This window comes from Oncorhynchus mykiss, chromosome 26, assembly GCF_057628025.1.
Source record: "Oncorhynchus mykiss isolate SJ-2025 chromosome 26, ASM5762802v1, whole genome shotgun sequence".
In the NCBI taxonomy this organism is placed as follows: domain Eukaryota; kingdom Metazoa; phylum Chordata; class Actinopteri; order Salmoniformes; family Salmonidae; genus Oncorhynchus; species Oncorhynchus mykiss.
In genome coordinates this window covers 946,221-971,301 of record NC_143047.1, presented here as the reverse complement: position 1 = coordinate 971,301, position 25,081 = coordinate 946,221, and the positions used below count along the sequence as shown (strand labels likewise).

Genomic DNA, 25,081 nt, shown 5'->3' with positions numbered 1-25,081 from the left:
AGTGGTCATTACCTCAGTAGTAGTAGTCGTAGTAGGTCATTACCTCAGTAGTAGTAGGTCATTACCATAGTAGTAGTAGTAGTAGTAGGTCATTACCTCAGTAGTAGTAGTAGTAGGTCATTACCTAGGTAGTAGTAGTAGTAGTAGGTCATTACCTCAGTAGTAGTAGGTCATTACCATAGTAGTAGTAGTAGTAGTAGGTCATTACCTCAGTAGTATTAATTAGTAGGTCATTACCTCAGTAGTAGTAGTAGTAGTAGTAGGTCATTACCTCAGTATTAGTAGTAGTGGTCATTACCTCAGTAGTAGTAGTCGTAGTAGGTCATTACCTCAGTAGTAGTAGGTCATTACCATAGTAGTAGTAGTAGTAGTAGGTCATTACCTCAGTAGTAGTAGTAGTAGGTCATTACCTAGGTAGTAGTAGTAGTAGTAGTAGGTCATTACCTCAGTAGTAGTAGTAGTAGTAGGTCATTACCTCAGTAGTAGTAGTAGGTCATTACCTCAGTAGTAGTAGTAGTAGTAGGTCATTACCTCAGTAGTAGTAGTAGGTCATTACCTCAGTAGTAGTAGTAGTAGTAGGTCATTACCTCAGTAGTAGTAGTAGGTCATTACCTCAGTAGTAGTAGTAGGTCATTACCTCAGTAGTAGTAGTAGGTCATTACCTCAGTAGTAGTAGTAGGTCATTACCTCAGTAGTAGTAGTAGTAGTAGGTCATTACCTCAGTAGTAGTAGTAGGTCATTACCTCAGTAGTAGTAGTAGTAGTAGGTCATTACCTCAGTAGTAGTAGTAGTAGGTCATTACCTCAGTAGTAGGAGTAGTAGTAGGTCATTACCCCAGCAGTAGTAGGTCATTACCTCAGTAGTAGTAGGTCATTACCTAAGTAGTAGTATGTCATTACCTCAGTAGTAGTAGTAGGTCATTACCTCAGTAGTAGTAGGTCATTACTGTAGTAGTAGTAGGTCATTACCTCAGTAGTAGTAGTAGTAGGTCATTACCTCAGGAGTAGTAGTAGGTTATTACCTCAGTAGTAGTAGTAGTAGTAGTAGTAGTAGGTCATTACAGTAGTCGTAGTAGGTCATTACGGTAGTAGTAGTAGGTCATTACCTCAGTAGTAGTAGTAGTAGGTCATTACCTCAGTAGTAGTAGTAGGTCATTACCTCAGTAGTAGTAGTAGGTCATTACCTCAGTAGTAGTAGTAGTAGGTCATTACCTCAGTAGTAGTAGTAGTAGTAGGTCATTACCTCACTAGTAGTAGTAGTAGTAGTAGTAGTAGTAGGTCATTACAGTAGTCGTAGTAGGTCATTACGGTACTAGTAGTAGGTCATTACCTCAGTAGTAGTAGTAGTAGGTCATTACCTCAGTAGTAGTAGTAGGTCATTACCTCAGTAGTAGTAGTAGTAGGTCATTACCTCAGTAGTAGTAGTAGTAGTAGGTCATTACCTCACTAGTAGTAGTAGTAGTAGTAGTAGTAGTAGGTCATTACAGTAGTCGTAGTAGGTCATTACGGTAGTAGTAGTAGGTCATTACCTCAGTAGTAGTAGTAGTAGGTCATTACCTCAGTAGTAGTAGTAGGTCATTACCTCAGTAGTAGTAGTAGTAGTAGGTCATTACCTCAGTAGTAGTAGTAGTAGGTCATTACAGTAGTCGTAGTAGGTCATTACGGTAGTAGTAGTAGGTCATTACCGTATTAGGTCATTACCGTAGTAGGTCATTACCGTAGTAGTATTAGTGGTAGGTCATTACCTCAGTAGTAGTAGTAGGTCATTACCTCAGTAGTACTAGTAGTAGGTCATCACCTCAGTAGTAGTAGTAGTAGTAGTAGGTCATTACCTCAGTAGTAGTAGTAGTAGTAGTAGTAGTAGGTCATTACCTCAGTAGTAGTGGTAGTAGTAGTAGTAGTAGGTCAATTCCTCAGTAGTAGTAGTAGTAGGTCATTACCTCAGTAGTAGTAGGTCATTACCTCAGTAGTAGTAGTAGTAGGTCATTACCTCAGTAGTAGTAGTAGTCGTAGTAGGTCATTACCTCAGTAGTAGTAGGTCATTACCGTAGTAGTAGTAGTAGTAGGTCATTACCTCAGTAGTAGTAGTAGTAGGTCATTACCTCAGTAGTAGTAGTAGGTCATTACCTCAGTAGTAGTAGTAGTAGTAGGTCATTACCTCAGTAGTAGTAGTAGGTCATTACCTCAGTAGTAGTAGTAGGTCATTACCTCAGTAGCAGCAGTAGTAGTAGTAGGTCATTACCTCGGTAGTAGTAGGTCATTACCTCAGTAGTAGTAGTAGGTCATTACCTCAGTAGTAGTAGTAGTAGTAGTAGTAGGTCATTACCTCAGTAGTAGTAGTAGTAGTAGTAGTAGTAGTAGTAGTAGTAGTAGGTCATTACCTCAGTAGTAGTAGTAGTAGTAGGTCATTACCTCAGTAGTAGTAGTAGTGGTCATTACCTCAGTAGTAGTAGTCGTAGTAGGTCATTACCTCAGTAGTAGTAGGTCATTACCGTAGTAGTAGTAGTAGTAGTAGTAGGTCATTACCTCAGTAGTAGTAGTAGTAGTAGGTCATTACCTCAGTAGTAGTAGGTCATTACCGTAGTAGTAGTAGGTCATTACCGTAGTAGTAGTAGTAGTAGTAGGTCAATACCTCAGTAGTAGTAGTAGTGGTCATTACCTCAGTAGTAGTAGTCGTAGTAGGTCATTACCTCAGTAGTAGTAGGTCATTACCGTAGTAGTAGTAGTAGTAGGTCATTACCTCAGTAGTAGTAGTAGTAGGTCATTACCTCAGTAGTAGTAGTAGGTCATTACCTCAGTAGTAGTAGTAGTAGTAGGTCATTACCTCAGTAGTAGTAGTAGGTCATTACCTCAGTAGTAGTAGTAGGTCATTACCTCAGTAGCAGCAGTAGTAGTAGTAGGTCATTACCTCAGTAGTAGTAGTAGTAGGTCATTACCTCAGTAGTAGTAGTAGTAGTAGTAGTAGTAGGTCATTACCTCAGTAGTAGTAGGTCATTACATCAGTAGTAGTAGTAGTAGTAGGTCATTACCTCAGTAGTAGTAGTAGGTCATTACCTCAGTAGTAGTAGGTCATTACCTCAGTAGTAGTAATAGTAGTAGGTCATTACCTCAGTAGTAGTAGTAGTAGGTCATTACCTCAGTAGTAGGAGTAGTAGTAGGTCATTACCCCAGCAGTAGTAGGTCATTACCTCAGTAGTAGTAGGTCATTACCTAAGTAGTAGTATGTCATTACCTCAGTAGTAGTAGTAGGTCATTACCTCAGTAGTAGTAGGTCATTACTGTAGTAGTAGTAGGTCATTACCTCAGTAGTAGTAGTAGTAGGTCATTACCTCAGGAGTAGTAGTAGGTTATTACCTCAGTAGTAGTAGTAGTAGTAGTAGTAGTAGGTCATTACAGTAGTCGTAGTAGGTCATTACGGTAGTAGTAGTAGGTCATTACCTCAGTAGTAGTAGTAGTAGGTCATTACCTCAGTAGTAGTAGTAGGTCATTACCTCAGTAGTAGTAGTAGGTCATTACCTCAGTAGTAGTAGTAGTAGGTCATTACCTCAGTAGTAGTAGTAGTAGTAGGTCATTACCTCACTAGTAGTAGTAGTAGTAGTAGTAGTAGTAGGTCATTACAGTAGTCGTAGTAGGTCATTACGGTAGTAGTAGTAGGTCATTACCTCAGTAGTAGTAGTAGTAGGTCATTACCTCAGTAGTAGTAGTAGGTCATTACCTCAGTAGTAGTAGTAGTAGGTCATTACCTCAGTAGTAGTAGTAGTAGTAGGTCATTACCTCACTAGTAGTAGTAGTAGTAGTAGTAGTAGTAGGTCATTACAGTAGTCGTAGTAGGTCATTACGGTAGTAGTAGTAGGTCATTACCTCAGTAGTAGTAGTAGTAGGTCATTACCTCAGTAGTAGTAGTAGGTCATTACCTCAGTAGTAGTAGTAGTAGGTCATTACCTCAGTAGTAGTAGTAGTAGGTCATTACAGTAGTCGTAGTAGGTCATTACGGTAGTAGTAGTAGGTCATTACCGTATTAGGTCATTACCGTAGTAGGTCATTACCGTAGTAGTATTAGTGGTAGGTCATTACCTCAGTAGTAGTAGTAGGTCATTACCTCAGTAGTAGTAGTAGGTCATTACCTCAGTAGTAGTAGTAGGTCATTACCTCAGTAGTACTAGTAGTAGGTCATCACCTCAGTAGTAGTAGTAGTAGTAGTAGGTCACTACCTCAGTAGTAGTAGTAGTAGTAGTAGTAGTAGGTCATTACCTCAGTAGTAGTGGTAGTAGTAGTAGTAGTAGGTCAATTCCTCAGTAGTAGTAGTAGTAGTAGGTCATTACCTCGGTAGTAGTAGGTCATTACCTCAGTAGTAGTAGTAGGTCATTACCTCAGTAGTAGTAGTAGTAGTAGTAGTAGGTCATTACCTCAGTAGTAGTAGTAGTAGTAGTAGTAGTAGTAGTAGTAGTAGGTCATTACCTCAGTAGTAGTAGTAGTAGTAGGTCATTACCTCAGTAGTAGTAGTAGTGGTCATTACCTCAGTAGTAGTAGTCGTAGTAGGTCATTACCTCAGTAGTAGTAGGTCATTACCGTAGTAGTAGTAGTAGTAGTAGTAGGTCATTACCTCAGTAGTAGTAGTAGTAGTAGGTCATTACCTCAGTAGTAGTAGGTCATTACCGTAGTAGTAGTAGGTCATTACCGTAGTAGTAGTAGTAGTAGTAGGTCATTACCTCAGTAGTAGTAGTAGTGGTCATTACCTCAGTAGTAGTAGTCGTAGTAGGTCATTACCTCAGTAGTAGTAGGTCATTACCGTAGTAGTAGTAGTAGTAGGTCATTACCTCAGTAGTAGTAGTAGTAGGTCATTACCTCAGTAGTAGTAGTAGGTCATTACCTCAGTAGTAGTAGTAGTAGTAGGTCATTACCTCAGTAGTAGTAGTAGGTCATTACCTCAGTAGTAGTAGTAGGTCATTACCTCGGTAGCAGCAGTAGTAGTAGTAGGTCATTACCTCAGTAGTAGTAGTAGTGGGTCATTACCTCAGTAGTAGTAGTAGTAGTAGTAGTAGTAGTAGGTCATTACCTCAGTAGTAGTAGGTCATTACATCAGTAGTAGTAGTAGTAGTAGGTCATTACCTCAGTAGTAGTAGTAGGTCATTACCTCAGTAGTAGTAGGTCATTACCTCAGTAGTAGTAATAGTAGTAGGTCATTACCTCAGTAGTAGTAGTAGGTCATTACCTCAGTAGTAGTAGTAGTAGTAGGTCATTACCTCAGTAGTAGTGGTAGTAGTAGTAGGTCATTACCTCAGTAGTAGTAGTAGTAGTAGTAGTAGTAGTAGTAGTAGTAGTAGGTCATTACCGTAGTAGTAGTAGGTCATTACCGCAGTAGTAGTAGTAGTAGGAGGGCTCAGGTCCTAGGGCTCAGGTCCTCTGAGAGAGAACGAATTAGAGCGAACATACTTAAATTCTCACAGGACACCGGATAAGACAGGAGAAGTACTCCAGATATAACAAACTGACCCTAGCACCCCGACACAAACTACTGCAGCATAAATACTGGAGGCTGAGACAGTAGGGGTCAGGAGACACTGTGGCCCCATCTGATACCCCCGGACAGGGCCAAACAGGAAGGATATAACCCCACCCACTTTTCCAAAGCACAGCCCCCACACCAATAGAGGGATATCGTCAACCACCAATTTACCATCCTGAGACAAGGCCGAGTATAGCCCACAAAGATCTCCGCCATGGCACAACCCAAGGGGGGGCGCCAACCCAGACAGGAAGATCACATCAGTGACTCAACCCACTCAAGTGACGTACCCCTCCTAGGGACAGCATGAAAGAGCACCAGTAAGCCAGTGACTCAGCCCCTGTAATAGGGTTAGAGGCAGAGAATCCCAGTAGAAAGAGGGGAACCGGCCAGGCAGAGACAGCAAGGGTGGTTCGTTGCTCCAGAGCCTTTCCGTTCACCTTCACACTCCTGGACCTTCACACTCCTGGGCCAGACAACAATCAATCATATGACCCGCTGAAGAGATGAGTTTTCAGTAAAGACTTAAAGGTTAAGACCGAGCTTGCGTCTCTCACATGGGTAGGCAGACCATTCCATAAAAATGGAGCTCTATATGAGAAAGCCCTGCCTCCAGCTGTTTGCTTAGAAATTCTAGGGACAATTAGGAGGCCTGGTACGTGTAGGTATGTATGGCAGGACCATTAATTAACAATGCAGTTCGTAAGGATAGCGTAGCTAACAAATTGTCAGCCAACATAATGTGTAACGTAACTTATTAAAACTGTAATAAAACTTAATCTACTCCAATTTCAGAGCATTCTCATGTAGAATAACTGACAAATTTACAAACGGTCTACACCCATTGATTTTGTCAGTAAACATTGACAAAAACAGAATAGTTAAATTGTTAGCTTGGGTGCTTGACTATCATTGAACGCTCAAATCAACACTACTCCTCAGCCAGAGCGTCCAGTGTGCGCTCTGAAATTACAAACTGACAATGCTCAGGATTTACAAACGCCCAGAGCGGACTCTGGCTCCAGATTGAATTTACGAACACACCAAAAATCGTAAATTGTTTAGCTAGTCATTTGTTCTGCTAACAAGCTAGCAACAGCATCAACTTCCGGTAGACAGGCTCTACTACGCTCAACTGAAAGGATAACGTTTGTTTACAGTATACTAAAATGAACTAATAGTATGTTGTATATACTAATAAAGTATGCAGTATACAGTATGTTAGTATGGGTATTCAAACACAGCTAATGAACCAAACTGATGTGATTATAGTGTGATGTGATTATAGATTATGATATAATGGTAAATCTGGATCCAGTACAGAAATACATTTCACAACACATTTCAAGGGGGAAATAGTGTACAGATTCTTAAAACTGTACATACAAAATTATGTTTTAGATATCTGAAGGGATGAACGGTTTAAGAGGGTGGGGGGGGGGGGGGTCCGGAGATCCTGTTAGGGCATAGGGTGGAAAGCTTGTCACACACACACACACACACACACATTCTGCAGTTCTTCAATTTTTTTCCATGGGGAGTTTTGCAGTTTTAAAGTAAGCTGTCTGCAACTTTACACATTTTGCCATGGGGCAAAGATCATTTTCCTGTTTGTTTTACAGCTAATTTTCTGCAATTCTACACATTTTGCCAAGACGTATGCCATGTTAATGATATGCGTGAGAGTGACTAACAAAATAAATGGGGGACCCCTGGAGGTCAGGGCCACTGGGCCTTGCATGCTCGGTTGGTATTCAGCCATTAGTACACAAGTTTAGATAGCTGGCTAGACTAACCTAGCAATTGTTAGCTGACATTAAGTGACTGTCATTTATGCGGTGCTAGAGCTGCCCTGGTCAACTTTAAGTGCTGTTATTGGGAAGTTGAAACAACTAGGCCACACAAGCTCACAGAACGGGACTGCAGAGTGCTGAAGCATGCAGCGATCGTCTGTCCTCGGTTGCAACACTCACTACCGAGTTCCAAACCTCTGGAAGCAATGTCAGCACAAGAACTGTTTGTCGGGAGCTTCATGAAATGGGTTTCCATGGCTGAGCAGTCGCACACATGCCTAAGATCACCATGCGCAATGCCATGCGTCGGTTGGAGTGGTGTAAAGCTCGCCGCCATTCGACTCCTGGCTTCCACCTGCCAGTGGAAACACGTTCTCTGGAGTGATGAATCACGCTTCACCATCTGGTAGTCCAACAGACGAATCTGGATTTGGAGGAAGCCAGGAGAACACTACCTACCTAAATGCATAGTGCCAACTGTAAAGTTTGGTGGAGGAGGAATAATGGTCTGGGCCTGTTTATCATGGTTCAGGCTAGGTCCCTTAGTTAGAGTGAAGGGAAATCTTAACTCCACAATGACATTCTAGATGATTCTGTGCATCCAACTTGTGGCAATAGTTTGGAGAAGGCCCTTTCCTGTTTCAGCATGACAATTCCCCTGTGCACAAAGCGAGGTCCATACAGAAATGGTTTGTCGAGATGGGTGTGGAAGAACTTGATTTGCCTGTACAGAGCCCTGACCTCAACCCCATCGAACACCTTTGGGATGAATTGGAACGCAGACTGCGAGCCAGGCTTAAAAGCCCAACATCAGTGCCCGGCCTCACTAATGCTCTTGTGGCTGAATGGAAGCAAGTCCCTGCAGAAATGTTTCAACATCTGTTACATGGAGCGAACACAGGGGAACCCAAGAGCGGACTCAGATGCAGAAGCAGGGATGAATGAACCAAAATGTTTTTTGTTCACAGAGAGATGAGGAGTGCAGAACTGGGGTAGCTCAGATTGAATTACAGAAAAAACAGAAATGTAGAGGTTGGAGTTGACTGAGTTTAACAGGGTAAACAGGTCCTGAGGAGAATCCAAGAAGACCAGAGCAAGGTGGTTGGGTGGTGAGATGTGGTACAGGAGCCAGAGACAGAGCAGTAACTGCAACGAGAGGACGAAACAAGCAGGGAAACAAGCACAGCAGAGTAATAGGAGTAAAGAGTAAAGGCTAAGATAACAACTGACTGAGCAGGAGGGAGGGAGGGAGAGAGAAAGAGAGAGAGAGAGTGTGAGAGTGTGTGAGAATGTACAGGGGGAGAACAGCAGGTTAGGATGACACCGGATGAACACCAGATGGCGTAGTGGGAGCAGATGTGACATCTAGTGAAAAGCCTTCCCAGAAGAGTGGAAGCTGTTATTACAGCCAAGGCGGGACCAACTCCATATTAATGCCCATGAAGGTGTCCACATACTTTTGGTCACATAGTGTGCAGTACTAGAGTGTGAACATACCATTGAATGTTGATCCCGACTCCTGAGTCTCGCCTGACCGTATTCTGTCAGCATCCACTCGTCATTCTGGAAGGTTTTCTTTAAATGACAGGAACAAAGTTGAAGATGTGGTACTGTTTTGGTGTGTTCGATTTTAGCCTACCAGGGGTGCCGGGTCAGTGCCAGCGGCGTTTTCATCATAAACTCGATGGCGCAGCCCAAAAATATATTTCAACCAATGAAAAAAAATGAATAATTAATGAACAATCTGAGCGGCTGAGCAGAGGAGACCCAGTCCGTCCGAACAGAGTCGGATTAACTCATTTGGGGCCCCGGGGCACATACCTCAAGAGAGCCTCCCAACCCGCCCAAAATATATATATATTTTTTGGGGGGGGGGTTAAACAGACTTATTTAGGAAAATGGCTAACTTCCTGCATTTCAACACATTTTGCCATGGGCAGAGAGGAAAAATGTGCAGTCTTATAATGCTTTTCTACATAATGTGTCATGCAGCTGAGAGACAAAGTTGCTGTTTTATAGCTCATCTCATGCTATTCTTTACATTTTGCCATGAGGATGAGAAAATAATAATTTCCTGCAATTCCCTGCAATTCTTTGCTGTTTATGATGTGTTCATATGCTATCTGGGGGAAGGAACCCTGACCTCCAAGGGGCCGCCAACCCAAAATAAATTAAACTGAGTTGAAATAAATTATTGTTGAGGACGAATCGACCTGTTCAAGACAGCAGCTACTCTTCCTGTGCCCTCAGGCCCCTACTCTACTACCACATATCTACAACACAAAATCCATTTGTACGTGTGGGTGTAGTGCTTATGTTACCGTGTGGTTGTATGCATGTGTCTGTGCCTATATTTGTGGGTTGCTTCACAGTCTTCGCTGTTCCATAATGTGTATTTGTATCTGCATTTTAAACCTAATTTTACTGCTTGCATGAGTTACTTGATGTGGAGTAGAGTTCAATGTAGTCATGGCTATATTTAGTACTGTGCGCCTTCTCATAGTCTGTTCTGGACTTGGGGACTGTAAAGAGACCTCTGGTGGCATGTCTTGTGGGGTATGCATGGGTGTCCGAGCTGTGTGCCATTAGTTCAAACAGACATGTTAATACTTCTCACAAATACAAGTAGTGATGTTAGTCAATCTCTCCTTCACTTTGAGCCAGGAGAGATTGACATGCATATTATTAATGTTACCTCTCTGTGTACATCCAAGGGCCAGCCGTGCTGCCCTGTTCTGAGCCAATTGGAATTTTCCTAAGTCCCTCTTTGTGGCACTTGACCACACAACTGAACAGGTGGAACAAAACTAGGGCCTGTAGGACCTGCCTTTTTGATAGTGCTGTTAAGAATGCAGAGCAGCTCTTTATGGACAGAATTCTCCCCATCCTAGTTACTGTTGTATCAATATATTTTGACCATGACAGTTCAACTTGCTCAATCACCACATTGTTCATTACAAGATTTAGTTGAGGTTTAGGGTTTAGTGAATGATTTTTCCCAAATACAATGCTTTTAGGTTTAGAAATATTTAGGACTAACATATCCCCTTTCCACCCATTCTGAAACTAACTGCAGCTAAGTTAAGTGTTGCAGTTAACTTCTGTGACTGTGGTAGCTGACGTGTATAGTGTTCAGTCATCCGTATACATAGACACACTAGCTTTCCTCAAATCTCGCATTAAAGAACACCCTCTGTGTTCTGTTAGACAGGTAACTTTTCATCCATAATATAGCAGTGGGTGTAAAGCAATAACACATACGTTTTTCCAGCAAAAGACTATGATCAATAATGTCAAAAGCCGGACTGAAGTCTACCAAACAGCCCCCACAATCTTTTCATCATCAATTTCTCTCAGCCAATCATCAGTCATTTGTGTAAGTGCTGTGCTTGTTGTATGTCCTTCCCTTTAAGCATGCTGAAAGTCTGTCTATTTGTTTACTGTAAAATAGCACAATCTTTTCCAAAGGTTTACAAAGGGTTGGTAGCAGGCTGATTGGTCGGCTATTTGAGCTAGTAAAGGGGGCTTATGTGTCCTTAGTTAAGGGAATAACTTTTGCTTCCTACCAGACACTTTCTAGTCAGCTTAAATTAACAATATGGCAAATAGGATTGGCAATATCATCTTCTATTATCTTCAGTAATTTCCCATCGAAGTTGTCAGGACCTGGTGGCTTGTCATTGTTGTCTATCAGATACATAGGCTAAATATAGTAAGACAGGGGGGTGTTCACTCGGTGTGGCAGTTTAAGACTTGTAAATGTAAGAAGTTGGTCAGGTGCACCTTGCGCTGTTCGGATGCTAGAATTATTTTGGATGAACGTGCAAAGGTAACAGGGATGTAGTGCTTCCTTAGCACGGGGGCTAAATAAGTTCTAAATAATTAAGTGATAATGGCAGAGAAGCCGGTATTTGGCGGATATATTGGCATGGGTGTTTGTCTCGGGCCGGCAAACTGTGCCAATATATCCTCTAAATACCTGATTCAAGGGCGTTATCACTTTTATACAACAGGTTACCAACATATTCAAATAATGATTGACATATTTAACAAAAATATGTTATTTTGATTGATTAATTAGCACCAGGTCCTGACAACATCCTTCCACAAGATATTGCTACCCAAGCCGGCTGGTTGTTTGTTCCATTGGTTCAGTTGCCAGAGACTCAACCCAGTCATTAAGTATTTTCTTTCTATATCTATGGACATTAGCTTGCTCTAAATGTTCCATTATCATACTGGCTGGTAACATTCTTATCCCTTGCTACCTAGCTAGCCAACAATGGCTAATTTACAGTCAAGTCATACAGTGCTGCCATAATAACAACAAAGAAGCTGCATTTGCATTTGTTTAGGCTGTTTTCTAGTGACATTTATTCGGATACATTCATAACAATGAGCTAATGAGGCGCAATTTCGCCTGGCATAAAACATTTGCTCTCTCCTCAGGACACTGTTGTTCAGAGGAGTTAACCAAACACACAGCTAACAGAATCACTGAAGCTGGAAAGACTGCAAACTAGCTGCACTTCGTTGTGTTCGACATTTTCTCAATTAACATTTCTTTGTAAATATCCATAAATTATGCCAGCTGATTCATGATTTGGCATGGGTGTTCGACTTCTGATACGTTCAATATTTTGGGACCGCTAGATATCGAATTTGAATATTGAAACAATGTTGAGGATATCGGAGAGACAGAATGGTTTATACAAATCTCTGATTTTGAACATGAAATGGTAGTCTAAAAGAAAAAAATACATGTGAGATATAGTCTAGATGGTTTTTATAGTGGAGATCAAGTCTATAAATTGCCTGGCTGTGCTGATGAGACAGTGAATTGCGCAGTCAGATGGAACAGAGTAAATAGGCATTTTAATGTCAAAGATTTAGCCGGTGGTAACTTGTGGATTAGACACCGGCTGGAACGTGGTTTTAACCAATCAGCATTCAAGATTAGACCCACCTGTTGTGTAAATTGTATTTAATTACCACAAAAATTCCATGAAAATGATACAATGATAAACTACACCGAACAAAAATATAACGCAACATGCAACAATTTCTAAGATTTCACTGAGTTACAGTTCATATAAGGAAATCAGTCAATTGAAATGAATTCATTAGGCCCTAATCACATGACTGGGAACACAGATATTAATATATTGGTCACAGATACCTTGGTAGGGGTGAGGATCAAAAAACCAGTCAGTATCTGGTGTGATCACCATTTGCCTGATGCAGTGCGACACACCACCTTTCCATTGCGTTGATCAGGCTGTTGATTGTGGCCTCTGTAATGTTGTCCCAATCTTGGTTGTGCGAAGTGGCTGGATATTGGCGGGAACTGGAACATGCTGTCTTACACGTCAATTCAGAGCATCCCAATTATGCTCAATGGGTGACATGTCTGGGGAGTATGCAGGCCATTGAGGTACTGGGAAATTTTCGGCTTACAGGAATTGTATACAAATCCTTGCGACATGGGCCTCAGCACCTCGTCACGGTACCTCTGTCCATTCAAATTGCCATCTGTAACATGCAATTGTGAGCAAATCTCTCATCGAAGGTGAGCATTTGCTCACTGAGGTCGGTTATGATGCCGAACTGCAGTCAGGTAAAGACTCTGGTGAGGAAAACGAGAACACAGATGAGCTTCCCTGAGACAGTTTCTGACAGTTTGTGTGTAAGTTATTTGGTTGTGCAAACTGACAATTTCATCAGCTGCCCGAGTGGCTGGTCTGAGATGATCTTGCAGGTGAAGATGCCAGATGTGGAGGTCCTGAGCTGGCATGGTTACACATGGTCTGCGGTTGTGAGGTCGTTTGGACGTAGTGCCAAATTCTCTAAAATGAAGTTGGAGGCAACTTACGGCAGGCAACAGCTCTGGTGGACAATACTGCAGTCAGCGTGCCAATTGCACGCTCCCTCAAAACTTCAGACATCTGTGGCATTGTGTTGTGTGACAAAACTGTGACATTTTATTGTCCCCAGCACAAGATGCACCTGTGTAATGATCATGCTTTTTGAACAGCTGCTTGATAAGCCACACCTGTCAGGTAAATTGATTTTCTTGGAAAAGGAGAAATGCTCACTAAATGGGATGTAAAAACATTTTTGCACAAAATTTGAGAGAAATAAGCTGCTTGTGTGCATGGAAACGTTCTGGGAATTTTAATTTCAGCTTAAACATGGGACCAATTAAACATGGGACAAACTTCACATGTGCCGTTTTATATTTTAGTTATATATAAATACAAAAAGTATTCATACCCCTTGACTTATTACACATTTTGTTGTTACAGCCTGAATAAAACATTGATTGAATAGATGTTTTTCTCACCCATCTACGCACAATACCCCATAAGTTCTAAAGTGTTGAAAGATTCCGAAAGCACAGTGGTCTCCATCATTGGGAATTGGAAAAAAACAACCCAGATTCTGCCTAGTTCTGGCTGTCCGACCAAACTGAGCAACCGGGGCAAGAAGGACCTTGGTCAGGGAGGTGACCAAGAACCCAATGACCACTCTGACAGAACTACAGAGTTTCTTGGCTGAGACGGGAGAACCTGCCAGAAGGACAACGTCTCTACAGCACACCACCAATCTGGACTTTATGGGAGAGCAGCCAAATGGAACCACTCCTGAGGCACATGACAGCACCCCTGCAAAAATGCACGTGAAGGACTCTGAGATCATAAGGCAAATGATTATGTGGTCGGATGAGAAACATTTTACTCTTTGGTCTAAATAAAATGCGCTGTCTGGAGAAAACCAGTCACAGCTCATCACCTGTCTAACACCATCCCTACCGTGAAGCATGGTGGTGGCATCATCATGTTATGGGGATGCTTTATAGTGGCAGGGAGACTGGTAAGAATAGAGAGAACAATGAATGGAGAAAAAATCCAAGCTAGTCCTTCATGAGAACCTCTTCAGAGTACTAACAACCTTAGACTGGGGCAAAGATTTACATTCCAACAGGACAATGATCATACAGCTAAAGCAATGCTGGAATGGCTTCAGAACAAGAAAGTGAAAGTCCTCGAGTGGCCCAGCCAAAGCCCAGACGAATCCCATTGAATCTAATTTGTGACTCACCAGTTGGATTCGGTCTTAAGTAGCAAAATTTGAAATGGTGTGTGGATGAACGTAGAGACTCAGAGCTACAAAATGATATATCATACACTGCATTTTTGAGGAATGGGAGAGTAATTCTGCTTAATTTTGAGAGAACTTAATTTAGAGAAACAGCATTTGAATGTTTTGGTATCTAGTGAAGAGCTCTTCTTTGTCTACACCCATTCAGCACCGTTCACACCCTCTTTTAAGCTTTAGCCCCATCCACATAATTTCGCTCTCAGACCGTTCAGAGCACACACTTGACGCTCTGGCCAATTATTTGTGTTCCCTCAGGAAAACATGGAAACAGCCTAACCAGCTCTGCTGGCAACAATTTCATTATGATTTTTTGCCCACGTTTACTGACAATGACCATATTCAGCGAGTGTTGTACGCTTTAGCTTAAGCTTTCTGGTGCAGGCGTTCCGCTAGCGACCCACCTCGACAACATCCGGTGAAATTGCAGAACGTCAAATTCAAAATACAGAAATAGTCATAATAAACATTCATAAGTGTTATACATCGTCTTAAAGATTAACTTGTTAATCCAGCTGCTTTGTCAGATTTCAAAAAGGCTTTACGGCGAAAGCATACCATGCAATTATCTGAGGACAGTACCCCGTTTACAAAAGCATACAAACATTTTACAAACAAGTAAAGGAATTACAAATGTCAGAAATAGACATAGCTAGCTAACATTGGGCTCTAACTAGCCAAGCAAATTGCTCTGGGATACGAATAATAACGTCAGCTAGGGAGCCAGCCAGCTAACGTTAGCTATCTAGCTAACAGTACACTTTAGCTTAAGACATGTAGCTAGCTAGGTAAACAATAAACCTAGCTAGATAAACAACATGTAAGATCACACACGTCACATAACGTTAGCCTATGAGCCTGCCAGTTAGCCTGCCAGTTAAACAACAATGAACATAGTGCCAAATTCTGTCGTTGCTACCCTGCATGAATCTGCTGGGAGCTAACCAATGAGGTTCAATGTTAGCTAGCTAACATTAGGCTTTAACTAGCAAAGCAAATGGTTCTGGGATACAAATAATAACGTCATACACTTAATGTTCACTAGGGAGCCAGCCAGCTAACATGAGTTGGCTAGCTAGCAGTACACTTTAGCTTTAAGTGAAACCACTTTCTGTCAAAATTATAAACGTGTAATATCTGAAAATGTAGCTAGCTATCTTACCCATATACATCATCATGCATGTCACGTATTCCATGCCACAGTTTTCCTTAGTTTGAAGATGTAATTGTAACAGTATAATTTTAGACCGTCCCCTCGCCCATACCCGGGCGCGAACCAGGGACCTTCTGCACACATCAACAACTGACATCCACGAAGCATCGTTACCCATCGCTCCACAAAAGCCGCGGCCCTTGCAGAGCAAGGGGAACAACTACTTCAAGGTCTCAGAGCAAGTGATGTCACCGATTGAAACGCTATTTAGCGCACACTGCTAACTAAGCTAGCCGTTTCACATCCGTTACATAATCCGTCTTCTCCAACTCTTTAGCTTTCATTCTCTAATTCCACTGATTTCAAAACTCGATCCCCCAGAAAGTGGAGAGCAACACTTTATGCAGCACCACTACTTTTTTAAAGCTGTGTTCGACAGGATTACCAACACAGACTGACCAGCTCAAACAGACAGAAGCCTTCATACCTGTATATGCCAAACCAATCCAAACTCCTCTCTCAGCATGCCCAGCCCACTCATTATCTCAGCCAATCATGGTTATTGGGAAGGTTGTTGTCCTTTTCTGTGGCTTAACAAACAAGGCTCATAATTTAACATTGGTATTCACATTTACAGATGGCATACAACTTTGTTATTAAGGCACATGAAAATTATAAAAAGCCTCTCCTGTGACTTGTGACATATGCCTAGCTTCCTGAAACGGGTCACATTTAACAGAGATTGAGAAAAGGAGAAAATCCCCAAATCCACATGTGGAAAGCTGATAGACATACCCAAGATGAGTTGGTAATACATATTTAGTTAAATGATGGCTTTACGATAAAAGCATTTTTTTTTATCACGGGACCACCCATGAAGAAACATGGTCCTATATGGAAATGAAATGCCCGTCCAACTGGTTCTGGCACCGCCCCAGAATCGGTAACGCTAAAAACCATCAACTACATCAACCTCCCTTTGACCTCCTCTGCAGCAACCCCAGAAGTTGACTGAGTCAACTTTGCACATCTGAGTCACTGGCATCACTGAGGTCCTTCCCTGTCTGGATGGGGCCTTAGACTTATTAACCACAACAAACATGTGGCTAAAGCTGTCTTATGACAGCTGAGGGATAATACTAGTAGCATTTTTCTTTTAGAGTGTATAATAAGGGTACCAAAAACACCTGAAGATTTATCTGTCTAGAGGCCAGTAAATAACCTATTGAATGTCAAACTATTTGTGTTGTATTTATTTGTGTTAACTGGGTATTGAAAACAATTATACTGCCATGCACTTAACAGGACGTGTACATATTCCAAGCTTTGTGGCATATTTAAAGATATCACTACTATAATAGGAAATATCACTGACATAATAGCTACCTGATTTGTTGAATTTCTACTCCTCACTCAGCCCCAAGATGAATCACTAGTATAGAGTAAGTATGACGATCATGCATTACTTGGCAGCAATTTAAAGCTTTCTCATGCTTCCAGGTGCAGTGGTGGAGTCCATCTCAGCTGCTGTAGCCGATGGGCTGAATGGGAACGTGGTGCCCCCATCATCCCCTCCTAAGGCCCAAGGGTTTGGAATACTCAAGAAACTAACCTTTTCTGTAGAGTTAGTGGTGACTATTAGCCTCCTTCTCTCCTGGATTACTGCAGGCTTCATGATGTTTGATGTTGTAGAATATAAAGGGGTCACTGGTAAGTCTCTTTCTTTGACATTTGTTAAGTCTTATGGAGACCATTAGTTTGAAAATATTTGAACATATTTCATGTTAAACAGTATTACATTTTCTTCCCAAACCCTTACCCTAACCTTGTTTTTCACAATGCTTTTTTGCAGACATTCAAGACGTAGTTTTGGATCCCATGAAAGCTGTTAATGATGCTGTAGAGGGAATGTCCAACATGTTCTATGAGGCTCAAGGTAGCTATATATATATCTTATAATATTTTTACGCAGAATCCTGTCCAATTTAAAAACTGTGTAAAGCAATATACATTTTCTTACTGTGTCCTCAGAATGTGCATTTGCTCCTCATTTGAGTCTGGACCACATGAATGCTGTCAAAGATGTAAAAGACTTATTTATGGACTTCCTCTCTGATGATGACGGTATAAGGATGCCCAATGGTGTTAAAGTGGTCTTATGTTCTTGACATTTTTTGGGGAATTTTTTTGGGGGAGGTTAATTTAGTTTTTTTGTTTCCTTACATTAATGAACGTTAGGCCGGGATTCCAAGCAACACAGATTAATGATATTGCACTGTACTTGACTTTGCACTGCAATATTGATTAGTACTTGTAACTTCCTATCACGGAAATACATCACAAAAACACAACTCTTCTGAAAATCTGTATTTAATTCCAACATTATATGCCATGTTCAATCATTCAAAATGCTAATAGAAAAGTTGCAAACCTGATTATAAATAGAATAAAAATGGTAGAGTTTATTTTTATAGGCAGTGATTTTTCCGTAGATCCACCTACGACACATAATCTACACATTCATGTCAAGTGCTGTGCAATAATTAGTAATCTGTGCCCCCCCACTGTATTAATTTAAAACACCAAATTACACCTAACTTCTGCAACTATTTAGATATTACTACATTGGACTAACAAATTAATATGACATGTTTGAAAATGTTTATTTTCTCAGGAAACTTTTACCTGAGCTACGTTGACCCGGTGATTATTGGCAGGGGTGTGTTCAATGTCACCAATAACTCTATATGTGGAGTCGTGGGTTACATACAAGGCACACTCTGTGTTCTATTGGATGCCATATTGGATATCTTACAGGGTATGTCCACATTGTTATTACATAACATTAATTTCTATAAATATTATTTTATTTCTTTGTTGGTATTGATAAAAAGTAAATGTCCTTAATACATGTGATGAGCTCTCCATATTTTCTTCTATGCTCAGCCCTTATCCATGCACTGAACATCAATGCAGAAGACATAGTGCATGTTATCAAGGACTGTACAAGTTCTACTGGAACCTACATTTGGGACCTGCTGCCAGGTATGCACTTCTGTAGAGCAATTTACAGCAAAATAGTTCAAATCAATGCATGGATTATCAGAATTTTCAGTTCACCTCTCCTATGAACAGGTATCCCTCAAGAAGTGAACATCGATCCCATACTGGTTCTCAGAAGAATGTTTGGGATTGTCATTGAGCAGAAGAACATGCTTGTGGACTATGTCTCCAACTTGCTAATAGGCGATCAAGGTACTTATAAATAGCAAGTAGCTTGTCTTAGAGCACATGTCAAACTCATTCCACGGAAATGTCTGCGGGTTTTCGCTCCACCCTTGTACTTCATTGATGAATTAAGGTCACTCGTTAGTAAGGAACTCCCCTCACCTGGTTGTCTAGGTTTTAATTGAAAGGAAAAACCAAAACCCTGCAGACACTCGGCCCTCCATGGAATGAGTTTGACACCCCTGTATTAGTGGGTATTTTCAGAGAACAGTTATAATAATGTATGAATTTGCTTATTCAATTGCTATGAAGCTGTGTTACTGTATGTCATGTCTTGGAAGTTACCATTGAACAAGCCTAGCCTCTAGCCATTCTTGGTTCATGGTGTGTCTGGGAACACAAGACCACCACTGAACTTAATATTAGGACGAAGAAGAAAAAAACAAATCTTTCAAAGATCCAGTTCTTTCAATCCAATTCTTCTTTTCATATCCTAATGGAACACCACCAGCTAATGGTCTTTTTGTATCTTTAGGGGTCATTCCTGAGATGAACTTTGACCCTATGAAAGTGGTCACAGATGCAGTGCTTGAGATTGCAGATGGGAAAAACATGTTCATGGATTATCTGTCCAACATGCTTATGGATGATAAAGGTATACCTGGTTTGGTGTGACCATCATATGCATTCTATGACATAGGAACAATAATAGGACATAGATAATGTGACATGTGACATACAGTCAGGTCCAACATTATTGGCACCATTGATAAAGATTGCTCAGTATTTGTATTATTTATCAAGGGTGCTAATCATTTTGGACCTGACATCAATAACGTACCATCTCATTCATGATACTGTTCTGGCTATACACCGAGTGTACAAAACATTAGGAACTCTTTCCATGACATAGACTGATCAGGTGAATTCATATGAAGCTATGATTCCTTACTGATGTCACCTGTTAAATCCACTCCAATCAGTGTTGATGAAGGGGAGGAAACAATTTCAAGAAGGATTTTTAATCCTTAAGACATGGATTGTGTATGTGTGCCATTCAGAGGGTGAATGGGCAAGACAAAATATTGAAGTGCCTTTGAACGGGATATGGTAGTATGTGCCAGGAGCACTGGTTTGAGTGTGTCAAGAACTGCAACGCTGCTGGGTTTTCACACTCAACAGTTTCCTGTGTGTGTCAAGAATGGTCCACCACCCAAAGGACATCCAGCCAAATTGGCACAACTGTGGGAAGCATTGGTGTCAACATGGGCCAGCATCTCTGTGGAATGCTTTCGACACCATGTACATGCACTGGCGAATTTAGGCTGTTCTGAGGGCAAAAGGTGTTCCTAATGTTTTGTACACTACACTGGGCCTTTACTTGTTATCTGCTCAAGTAACTCAAATGTATGCAAATCTCTTTACATAAGCACATGATTTTCACATATGAAATTAGGAATAACACGTATGTTTCAAGATATTGACTCCTACATGTCTGTTTTCTTTTGGGTGTAGATGAACCTAGTACTATACCAGCATCTGTGATGCATGTGATAAGGAAGAAAGGTTGGTTTTTGTTCATTTCTCAGTTAGTTAATAATTACCAAACTCTCTTAGAATTTGTTAAGGTTGATTTTTAAGCAAACGCTCACGATACTGTAGATGTACTATTAGGTTGTTTGATGAAATCTCTTCCCTTTAATTTCATCAATAGATTTTCAATCAAATCAATGTTTTTCCTACTTCCAATCCTAGGACAGTTTTTGCCACCCCTGGAAAAAGGTACGTAACAATCGTTCGTACACCTATTGTCACCACTACCAAAGGATGATGTTAATACAGTAACAAATGTAGAGTTTCATCAATTGTCAACTCATTTGATCCGGCTGTGGAATTCTGCTTTCATGTGGTGTGATGTTTGATGACTTGAAATGTTTTTGTTTTGTTTGTTCAGTTGTGTAAATCAAGGTGTATTATAAGGGGCGACTAAGGTTGTCACATAATATTTTTGAATATGATCAGTTACAAGATTTTCCTCATTACAAAATGATCTACATAATATTTTTGTTTTGTATCATCCATGGCAATAGTTGAGACAATTTGAAAATCTCGGTCTCCCGTGTTAAAATCAACCAATCTCATTCAGTGTGCAAAGGTGTGGCTGCCTGTACTAAACATTGTTGCCTTGCAAAATGGATTTGTATTTGTAACATTCTGACACTAGCTTGGTTTTCACCTAATTGGTGACAGATTTTCATGTCAATACACGAGAATCCGCATAAGAAAAAAATCAGTGCGTGATGTAGTGCACACAATTAAAATGTAAAATCTAAAGTTCAACATGTTTCCATTGCGTTTTCAACTATACCGATAGTTTCTTCACAAAACATGTTTGCGTTGAATAGCAAATGTTCCTACTCTTGTCTTGACACATGCACTCTAGCCAACAGCAGGCTGTGCAGGTATAGTCTGCATGATGAGATTACCATGGATAAGAGCGAGAATATTAGTATTTGTCAAACAGCAGTCAAGCATCGATCATCATGTCACCAGAATAAGACCCTCGATATTTATTGGAAGGGCGCATCAACATCACAGTGCACATTCACCACCCTGTGAAGTTCATCATAACTAGTTTCATGTGTAGCCTAATAAACTGTATGGTTTCCCGAGTCGTAATGGGAGGAGGACAACACACCGTTACTCTGATACGATGGTTATTATATCAATATCAATATTGTATCAATACATCAATAATATCCATATTTGTGCATAAAGGCATTTTGTGGTGGTTCATGTCTTTACTATCAAATGAGGAGAGACAAAGTTATCGCACAAGTCAGTTATACTTAAACGAAATCTTTAATAGTGAGAGCTTTTTAATAGAAATGGCTTGTCAACGAATCACCACCGTCTCTGATGATTCATTCAGTGCGGCGACACAAATGCTACTGAGATCTTTTATAGTAAAGATACACCCCTTTCCAGCTACATGACGAACAACAGATATACAGTGCCTTGCGAAAGTATTCGGCCCCCTTGAACTTTGCGACCTTTTGCCACATTTCAGGCTTCAAACATAAAGATATAAAACTGTATTTTTTTGAGAAGAATCATTAACAAGTGGGACACAATCATGAAGTGGAACGACATTTATTGGATATTTCAAACTTTTTTAACAAATCAAAAACTGAAGAATTGGGCGTGCAAAATTATTCAGCCCCTTTACTTTCAGTGCAGCAAACTCTCTCCAGAAGTTCAGTGAGGATCTCTGAATGATCCAATGTTGACCTAAATGACTAATGATGACAAATACAATCCACCTGTGTGTAATCAAGTCTCCGTATAAATGCACCTGCACTGTGATAGTCTCAGAGGTCCGTTAAAAGCGCAGAGAGCATCATGAAGAACAAGGAACACACCAGGCAGGTCCGAGATACTGTTCTGAAGAAGTTTAAAGCCGGATTTGGATACAAAAAGATTTCCCAAGCTTTAAACATCCCAAGGATCACTGTGCAAGCGATAATATTGAAATGGAAGGAGTATCAGACCACTGCAAATCTACCAAGACCTGGCCGTCCCTCTAAACTTTCAGCTCATACAAGGAGTAGACTGATCAGAGATGCAGCCAAGAGGCCCATGATCACTCTGGATGAATTGCAGAGATCTACTGCTGAGGTGGGAGACTCTGTCCATAGGACAACAATCAGTTGTATATTGCACAAATCTGGACTTTATGGAAGAGTTGCAAGAAGAAAGCCATTTCTTAAAGATATCCATAAAAAGTGTAATTTAAAGTTTGCCACAAGCCACCTGGGAGACACACCAAACATGTGGAAGAAGGTGCTCTGGTCAGATGAAACCAAAATTGAACTTTTTGGCAACAATGCAAAATGTTATGTTTGGCGTAAAAGCAACACAGCTGAACACACCATCCCCACTGTCAAACATGGTGGTGGCAGCATCATGGTTTGGGCCTGCTTTTCTTCAGCAGGGACAGGGAAGATGGTTAAAATTGATGGGAAGATGGATGGAGCCAAATACAGGACCATTCTGGAAGAAAACCTGATGGAGTCTGCAAAAGACCTGAGACTGGGACGGAGATTTGTCTTCCAACAAGACAATGATCCAAAACATAAAGCAAAATCTACAATGGAATGGTTCAAAAATAAACATATCCAGGTGTTAGAATGGCCAAGTCAAAGTCCAGACCTGAATCCAATTGAGAATCTGTGGAAAGAACTGAAAACTGCTGTTCACAAATGCTCTCCATCCAACCTCACTGAGCTCAAGCTGTTTTGCAAGGAGGAATGGGAAAAAATGTCAGTCTCTCGATGTGCAAAACTGATAGAGACATATCCCAAGCGACTTACAGCTGTAATCGCAGCAAAAGGTGGCGCTACAAAGTATTAACTTAAGGGGGCTGAATAATTTTGCACGCCCAATTTTTCAGGTTTTGATTTGTTAAAAAAGTTTGAAATATCCAATAAATGTCGTTCCACTTCATGATTGTGTCCCACTTGTTGTTGATTCTTCACAAAAAAATACAGTTTTATATCTTTATGTTTGAAGCCTGAAATGTGGCAAAAGGTCGCAAAGTTCAAGGGGGCCGAATACTTTCGCAAGGCACTGTATAGAATGGGTCACAAGGTTAAGATTTGTATGAAAGTTTTCATTGTATAGACCAAACTGGAACCATCTATCTCTGGTACCATATGGAACAGAAACATTAGCTCGTGCTCTGGTATGCTCTTTAGGTTTTATCACCCAAAGACATTGTAAATCTCCTCTGTCAGTGTTATCTCCCAGAGGCCCATCCACACAATAGCTATAAGAATACTCTATTATGTCGAATAAAACAACCATTTGATGCAATACAAATATTATAACATAATTTGCAATTTTGCCACCATAGTTTCCATCGCCATTTCTCACATATTTCATTTTATAGACACCTAAAAATTTCCTGTTTCCATCATAGCTGTCGTGATCATTTTTTTTAGACAGTATGACTTGGATGGAAATGTGGTTACTGAGTTGTAATAATGCTCTGTGGCGTGAACCTTTTTTTTCACTATTTCATAATCTAATTTTGCATAGTGCCTTCAGAATGTATATGCATACCCCTTGACTTACTCCCCATTTTGTTTTGTTACACCCTGAATTCAAAATGTGTTTTCTTCTCACCCAAATCAAATTGTATTTGTCACATGTGTCGAATACAACAGGACCTTACTGTGAAATGCTTACTTACAAGCCCTTAACCAACAACGCAGCTCAAGAAACAGAGTTAAGAAAATATTTACTAAATAAACAAACGTTTTTAAAAAAGTAACACAAGAACAATCTATAACAATAACGAGGCTATATACTGGGGGTACCAGTCAATGTAAATGTAATGTAAATGTCAATGTAAAACATGGTGGCCATTTGATTAATTGTTCAGCAGTCTTATGGCTTGGTAGTAGAAGCTGTTAAGAATCCTTTTGGTCCTAGACTTGGCGCACTGATACCGCTTGCTGTGCGGTAGCAGAGAGCACAGTCTGACTTGGGTGACTGGAGTCTTTGACAATTTTTTGGCCCTCTGGCACAACCTAGTTTATAGGTCCTGGTTGGCAGAAAGCTTGGTCCCAGTGATCTGCTGGGCCATACGCACTACCCTCTGTAGCGCCTTATGGTCAGATCCCAAACAGTTGCATCTACAGTACACACAATACCCCATAATGACAAAGTGAAAACATGTTTTTAGTCATTTAAAAAAATCATATCAAATCAAATTGTATTAGTTACATGCACCGAATACAACAGGTGTAGACCTTACAGTGAAATGCTTACTTACGAGCCCCTAAACAACAATACAGTTTGAAAGAAATACGGATAAGAATAAGAAATAAAAGTGACAAGTAATTAAAGAGCAGCAGTAAAATAACAATAGCGAGACCATATACAGGGGGTTACCGGTACAGAGTTAATGTGCGGGGGCACCAGTTAGTTGAGGTGGTATGTACATGTAGGTAGAGTTATTAAAGTGACTATGCATAGATAATAACAAAAGAGGGGGGCAATGCAAATAGTCTGGGTAGCCATTTGATTAGAAGTTAAGGAGCATTATGGCTTGGGGGTAGAAGCGGGTTAGAAGCCTCTTGGACCTAGACTTGGCACTCCAGTACTGGTTGCCTTGCGGTAGCAGAGAGAATAGTCTATGACTAGGGTGGCTGGATGTCTTTGACAATTTCTAGGGCCT

The 25,081-nt window shown here is 40.7% G+C and overlaps 1 protein-coding gene across 50 annotated transcripts in view; it reads left to right on the top strand.

Annotated features, from left to right (window-relative positions):
* LOC110506238 (uncharacterized) overlaps positions 1-25,081 on the top strand; it is a 328,665-nt gene that overhangs the window by 203,093 nt on the left and 100,491 nt on the right. For 45 of the 50 annotated variants that reach the window (XM_090221671.1, XM_090221663.1, XM_090221692.1 and 42 more), the window contains exons 2-10: positions 17,110-17,319; positions 17,462-17,545; positions 17,641-17,733; positions 18,284-18,427; positions 18,556-18,654; positions 18,745-18,864; positions 19,373-19,492; positions 20,353-20,403; positions 20,593-20,619. In XM_090221671.1, coding sequence (XP_090077797.1) covers positions 17,110-17,319; positions 17,462-17,545; positions 17,641-17,733; positions 18,284-18,427; positions 18,556-18,654; positions 18,745-18,864; positions 19,373-19,492; positions 20,353-20,403; positions 20,593-20,619 — 948 coding nt within the window. Of the gene's footprint in view, positions 1-17,109; positions 17,320-17,461; positions 17,546-17,640; positions 17,752-18,283; positions 18,428-18,555; positions 18,655-18,744; positions 18,865-19,372; positions 19,493-20,352; positions 20,404-20,592; positions 20,620-25,081 lie in introns of all 50 variants that reach the window. The other 5 variants (XM_090221694.1, XM_090221702.1, XM_090221687.1 and 2 more) reach the window with 1 other exon arrangement.